Below are 7,334 nucleotides of genomic sequence, written 5' to 3' on the forward strand. Positions count from 1 at the left end.
ATCTTGGATAGCCCAAGGACTATCATTCGGTAATTTATCACACGTTTAAGAGCCAACAAGATCCTCGAAGCTTCATCGCCTGGAAAACAAAGGTGTTCTCCATATCGCCTCGTTCGATCTTAATGAAAGTCTTTTGCGTAGATTTAGGCGTTGCGTTAATTCACCGCGGGCATGCTCGTCTGACAAGAAAGAGAGAAAAATGAGAATATAGGAGAGGAAAGGGGAGGAAAAAAAAAAATATAAAATTATTACAAAATCCCGCAAGAGGCCCAGCTAATTATTGTGCAAGTGTAATTGTCGGTACCCGTTGCGAGATATCGCTTGCCTTGAGAATATTTTAACTCGCCGAATTTTCGCGATGGCGGTTCGCGACAGTTTTAATGAACAGTCTTCCAGTTGGATGAAAATTACCCACGTCATTTTCTTCCCGACCGATTTCTTCAAAACCGCAGACGCGAGGACAGGGACTGATTATTGTTCGTTTCAGCATTGGATTTTGTAATTTTCTCGCAGGATCAGAGATGTGTGTATGTGCGTGCGGATAGAAATATAAAAGAGGTCGTTTTAAAACTTTAAATTCGAAATCTGTATTTTTTTAAAAATGTTCAATTTTTGTTATTTTTTTTTTAAAGTCTAGTAGGACTATGTTTAATTCATAGAAATATTAAAAGAAAGTTTTAGAATTTGTGTTCTTTAAAATTTTTCAGTATTTGTTTGAAAAAAATTCTGACACATTATTATACGTGTTATATACGATATATTAAAAAACTTTTCGCATATTATTAAATAAGAAAAAAAATACAAAATTTTTTTCATAATAATAAATCATTAGCTTATCACAAGCTATATTGTTATCACTTATCACATTTTATCACATTTTTCGACTCCAAAATTTGAATTACTTGATCTATTTTCAGTCGAGAATAATCTCTTGGCAATTGTCATTGAGGAAAATGTTTAATTTCGAGAAGAATAGAAAATTAGAAATTTATTCCTCGCGAAGGAATTAAAATTCCACGTATTATTTCTTCGATATTGTATCGTGTTAACAATCGATTATGTCTGAAATCAGTTATTCATTAGATTATTCTTTGATTTTTAATAGATCTTCATGATCGTTAATGAAAGGATACGCAGGCAATTTTAACACCTTGGCGGACAATAATCGTCGACATGCTTGTACGCACATTCCTCTAAAAGTTTGATCGTAAAATAGAGAAAGTTCTCATTTTTTCGTGTTCACTTTCATCGTTCTGCTGTTATTATTTGCTTTCCAAAAGGAAATTGCGTTTTTACGCATTCATATGCAAAAGACCAGGGTATTGTTATTGTTATTGTTATGGGGAAAGTATTCTTTGTTCGATGACAACTTTACTTATCGAACGATATTGCTTATTGATACGTTCTTCGTTACTAACGCTGACATTGAATTAGAATGTATCAATAGGAATTAATCGTATATTCGAATATGCTTCTATAAATGAATTGCGAATGTCAATTAAAGTATTCTAAGAAATAAGAGAAAGAATAGATCAAAGTATTAGATCAAAACTGAAAATACAGAAACGTGCTGCAAGATATAAGTATAATTTTAAATTGTAAGAAATAGTTACGGCTTTAAATGTCACAAATATCAATTATTCGCGCGTGAAAAAGTGTTATATACAAATTCACCGATTATTCGTTGCAATTTCAAATACTTTTCAAAAGTATAATAACGTGTAAAATTATCGTACAGGGATGAGTATCAATTACACAATTGTGAAAAGAAGATTAAGAACGACATACGTAAATTGCGAAGAGAAGAAGCAAAACAGGTCGACACAACTCGGGAAAGATAAAAAAATTAATAACCCAACATTCCCCTCGCAGTTTTTCCCTCGCAGAACCGTCTCCTTTTAAAGCATAAAATCGAGGCGACGTTTAACGTTCATTAAAACCCGGTTCACCGATGCGTTACAAGCATCGAAGTAGCACGATCCTCGCGACTGTACGATCCATCGCTCGATTTGCATTTTAGTACGCAATAATGCCGCGTTTCCGTGGCCGTGTAACTCATGGTGGTGGAGGCTTGGCCCGCGTCAAATCACCGTTAAACGGGGCTGCTCGTTAAATCGGCGACCAGCTGATCGTACACGTTTTACGATTGCCAGGTGAGCAACAAGGGGCTGAAGATTATACAGACGGTCCATCCAGGCGGCTCCACGAGGTCGGCTGTGAAGCATTTAGTGCCAGGACACGCTGTACTTGCGGCCGTGCAACGAGAGGACGTCGTCGCCGCAACTCTTCTGCTTCCAAATCCGGCCACCAACAATCCTGTCCACGTGCACGCGTACAGGTTACCAGAAACTTGAGAATCATAATTTATTCTTTTTTTTTTTTATTTCCTTCCTTTTCTATCTTCTTCTATCCTCTGCCCTTGTCGGATGTCCGTAAGGATTATATCGCGCAGTTGCTGTTCGCTTGGATGTTCAGAGGACGTTTCAACAGGAATAAAGCAATGGCGAATGTGCTGGAGCGAAGATTTGAAACTTTAACCGTTCTTCTACGTGGCGAGAATGTTGTTTTCTTTCGATTAGACGATAGGACGAGGCTGGAATAAGTCTCGTCGTAAACTTTACACAAAGACGAGAGATTCGAAGTAATTCCAACTGATTCGTATCATCCTATGAAGTACTTTACATCTTCTAGAATATCTTTAGAATTGTATATCTTGTCCACCGCTTTAACAGCACAGGATTACGTTCGAGATTTTAATCATTTAAGATCATTATAGGTTTTTTTAATCATTTTTCTCGCCTCCAACCTTTTTATTATTCTACATCGTGTTATTATTTTGTATCGGTTGAATTTTAATTGAGAAAGGCAGTGGCATAATCATAATAGGTTGATGCATTTATTCATATTCTTTATTTTAGTAATTTCTTGCAATTTCTTCATCACCGATTATTCGTGCGATAATTATAAAACGGCGATCGAACGATTAGAATCTAATTTATTCCTCGACATAACAGCAATATTATGAGATAATATTTAATTCTCGAATTAAATTCGAATTAAATAAAAGACGAAGCAAGAGTAATCGCATTGTACACGACGAAAAGAACGAAACGACTCTAGAATTTTTGGACGACATCTTTTCTCGAAATATCAGCTTTCTTGATTCGCGTTATCATAAATTACCATAAATCTCTAATTAAACGGTATATCGCGCCAAGTAGTAACCAGTTGGCGCAATCTGATCGCATTAGTACCAATTAACGGATAATTATCCGGAAAACGAGGCGCGTTACCAATTGCATGGATCGCCGTGAGATCCCTCGAAACGCGTTAATTTCCGCCTCTATCCTCGTTAACCGTTGTCAGCGAGTTCGAAGAACGCGACAGAGAATCCTCTTCGAATCTTTCCTTTCATTTCCTCTTTTTTACACCAAAGCGGATAAGATGAATCGCGACCTATGCAGCCATTTCATTCAGATCTCAGCCATTGCTTGTCTTCGCTAATTAACGAGCTGCGCGATTCTAACGGGTCGCTAATAATAAATTCTTAAGTCGGTGTTCGCACCACGTTAATCCTATCGGCAAGAGAACAGCCTTGCCATTGAAAATTCCCGTATTTTCTTCGTCTCGTGAGAAGAGTCTCGTGTTTCTCGTAACAACACTATTACTTCCTTTTTTTTTTTTTCTCTTTCCTCTCTTTTTCCTCTTCTTTTATCTCCTTTCGTGTGGTTGATGCAACGATTTACTCGTACACGCAATGGAATCGTGGATTATACAACGTTGGCATTGAATTCGTGAATCGGCGGCTTCGATCGAAACCAGGTAAATGGTTCGTTCGGGGTTTCGCGATCGTGCTGGCCGCGATTTCTTGCTGAGTTCATGGAAAATAATAAAGGTCATCGATTACGCGGTGAGCGTTATCCCAATGATTAGAATTTAAAAGGCGGTTGTATTTATACTAGGGATTAAGTCGGAAGGCCGGGATTACGAAGCTCAGCCTTCAGTTCTTTCTATAGACAAGCAACGTATTTCTGAAATATTTGAAAAAAAATATTTGAATTTAATTAGAAATTCACTTTTTACTAATATTCAATAATTTTTAAACTAACCGTAGATCGTAGAAATTAGTTAATGATCTTGTAAAATTGTCCAAAGTTTTCTTAATTCTATATTCGAATTAACCATCCAACAAATCTAACAAATAATAATAATTTTGAAGGCAATGATCCCGATATGATGAAAGCCGTCCTCATGGATTTGATCGTTTTAACTTTAGATGCGACTCGGTCGAAACAGCCGAATTGTTGGGCGGCCAGTTGAAAGCACTGGCATCGCACACCGACAATTTGGCAAGGGTGAACTCGCTGGAAGGCAGAGCTCGTAGCAATTTAGGGAGCGACGGTCGAAGCACCAGGGAATCGGAATCGTCGGAAGGTAGCGGTGAACTGAGACACGATTCCGTGCAGACCACCACGATATACGAGTCCTTGGCTGCGGAATTGCGCGCCAAGCTGGGTGAGTATTATTCCCTTTCAGAGTTGCTTCCTTTATTTCTCTTCGACGTACGTTGTGGAAACGTAGGTATCTACTCGGAAATTACATTTTCTTATAAAAAATGCAATTGCGTTTTAAATTACAACGCTTAAAGTACAAGTGCAGCTGCGATCTGACGTATAATTTTGCAAAAAATTTTCCAAAAAAGTACCGCGCGTGTATTTAAAAAAAATTCAATTTTAAGTTTTATACTCGTACGGATAATTCTACAATTACATTTTAATTGTAAATTTTATCCACAATCTTAAGTGCAATTGCAAATGCAAAAAAATGTATCTGCATCGTGTAATAAATTATAATTTTATTTACAATTCAAAGTTCAACCGCGTCTGCATTTTTCAGTGCAACTGTAAATACAAGATTATAATTTTATCTACATTTCAAAGTTCGCTCGCATAACTGCATAGGTAAAATAGCATATTGAAGTACAACCGTATCTATATTTTAATTTTAATGCAACGCAATTACAAATGCAGAATTACAATACAGAAAATAACAAATTGGAAAAATAACGTAAAGTCTCGACTTACGTGTTTTCAGGTAGAGGAAACTCGGGTGACAACGACGTGGGTCCAATTTTGCTACCTCCGCGAGATTACGACACCGTGCACAGACACAGAGGCAATCTGGCCGGGATCGAGTTCAGACGTTGCTTGAATCAAACGATCGTGGGCGGTAGTACTACGATCGACAGGGGAGGCACGAGAAGCGCGGCGAGCAGCGGGATAGGATCGGATAGCGCCGCTACTCCCCCGCCTTATCAGAGCCATCACCCTTTGGGCCCCAGACCCTCCAGACCTTCCAGAGATTCCTCCTCCGGTAAGCGCTTTCTTACCTCTTGCTTCCAAATCGTTGAATAATTGCGGATAATTAACCACAGTTTAGCATAATTTACTTCGTTATTATACTTTATCTCGTGAAAATCTATCAATCAATTATCCAATTAAATTTAGAGTTTTCATTTTAATTTATATCTACGTTCAATAGGTATAATCAACTAAAGTAGATATAATACAAATCTAATTGAAATTGTTATTGAATTACGGTGTCACTTATGATTACGATAAATTAGTTACGAATTAATTGGATAGTTCGTGCTCTCTCTTTTTACGTTTCTTCGTTTCAACATCGAGCCATGAGTCCAAATTTTATTTAATTATAGAGTAATTAACAATTTATGAATATTGGAAAAAAGATTGAAAAGTTCAGTCAAAATTACAAGAAATCCTGGTCATCGTGACTCATCACCTCGAGTCGGTCGAAAATTTCGTGTCAACGCTTATAATTCTACAACAATTTCACTATCATGAGTCACGTTACTACCCACGAGATTCCCCAAATTTACCATCGAATCGCGATCGGGAATTTGTCGTGAGCGCGATGTCACGCGAAACTTTGAAATTTCCATAAGGAGACGTGGCAAATGGCGCGAAAGGGAAGAAAATACGACAGCACGGAGGCGTTACGTTGCTCGTGGTCGTTTCGATAGTCATGCTGAGCAAGTGTGAAATTTATTGTAAATGAAAAGCGCGAGTGTTCACCGTGACCGCTGTGCGAACGATACGTACTTACTTAAAAATCTCGATTCACGATACACGTTGGAGTAATTGAAATTAAATTTACTCTCGGTTGATTTTTAGCCGGAGGAAATTGTGCGAAGAGGCAATTAGAGGGACTCGTTTGTTTCACAACGTTCAATTATTACGATTCGCTAGCGGAATCGTGATCCATATAAGACGAGACGCTGTTATTCCGCGCCAGTTTCAAAATATTTTGCAATCCGTGATGCAAGAATTTCGTTGTTGCTACGATACTCGCGCCGCCGCTTTTGAAATGTTCTTCATTCAGAAAAGTAAACACGTTTCGGATCGTTGTTTGAATGAAGATCGTTTAGCTCGACACTTGTGGTTTTTACGCAAAATTATATAACGTAACACGTGTATCGATAACATCCATAAATATCATATCGCGTATAAATTTTAATAGCGTTTTTAAATATTAAACTGAAAAATTAAAAAAATATACAGATTTTTATATTCTAATAAATTTTCTAAAAGATTCTTAACTATATTATTTTCGATTGTTTCATTTTTGTAGATTTCGCGGTAATTCAATCGCTTACGACGTTTTAATAATTTTCAATTATCCCGATATATCAGTTACAAATAAAATGAATATCATGTTTGAAAAATTACATAATAAAGTATTTCTTTACTTTTGGTCCGATTTTCAGTATAAAGATATTACATTTCTGGTTCTAAGTATAATTTTTAACTCGTGTTTCAATTTTCATGATACGTTTTCGTTCGAATATGCATTTTATAACTGAAATTTCATCTTCATCTTCATCTTCATCTTCATCTTCATCTTCACGATTAAGTAGATACACGTGCCAACTTTCGTTTAAATCGAAGAGTCGGTTGCGAAGCACCCCTTGTTATTACACGGGCTACTTCATTTCCTTTCATTTTACAACGATCTTCTCGTACTTGTACCACGAACGCGATCACGATCCTTGAAACACTTCTTAAACTCGTGTAAACTGTTTCGAGAAATCGTTGGGAGATTTAATTTCGAGCAAGCGCAACACGATTCATCGATTCTCGTTTCGGGTTCGCGGGGGATCGTTTCCTGAGCGGGATCAGGAAAACGAGAAGTGGAGGACTTTCACTTTCGTGCAGCATCAAGCGACGCGCGATCGTTTAGCGGGCGTAATGGCGCGTTCAACCGGATCGCCTAATTTCCTAGGAAAACGCTCGAGCCGCTTTCCACTCGCCAAT

The 7,334-nt window shown here is 37.5% G+C and overlaps 1 protein-coding gene across 1 annotated transcript in view; it reads left to right on the forward strand.

Annotated features, from left to right (window-relative positions):
- The window catches only part of LOC102674495, a 24,190-nt gene that overhangs the window by 7,046 nt on the left and 9,810 nt on the right, over nt 1-7,334 (forward strand). Inside the window, exons 3-5 of the mRNA XM_006617971.2 lie at nt 2,154-2,338; nt 4,277-4,515; nt 5,095-5,373. Of these exons, the coding sequence (XP_006618034.1) occupies nt 2,154-2,338; nt 4,277-4,515; nt 5,095-5,373 (703 nt within the window). The remainder of the gene's footprint in view (nt 1-2,153; nt 2,339-4,276; nt 4,516-5,094; nt 5,374-7,334) is intronic.

Source organism: Apis dorsata, unplaced genomic scaffold (genome assembly GCF_000469605.1).
Source record: "Apis dorsata unplaced genomic scaffold, Apis dorsata 1.3 scaffold_332, whole genome shotgun sequence".
Classification (NCBI taxonomy): Eukaryota; Metazoa; Arthropoda; class Insecta; order Hymenoptera; family Apidae; genus Apis; species Apis dorsata.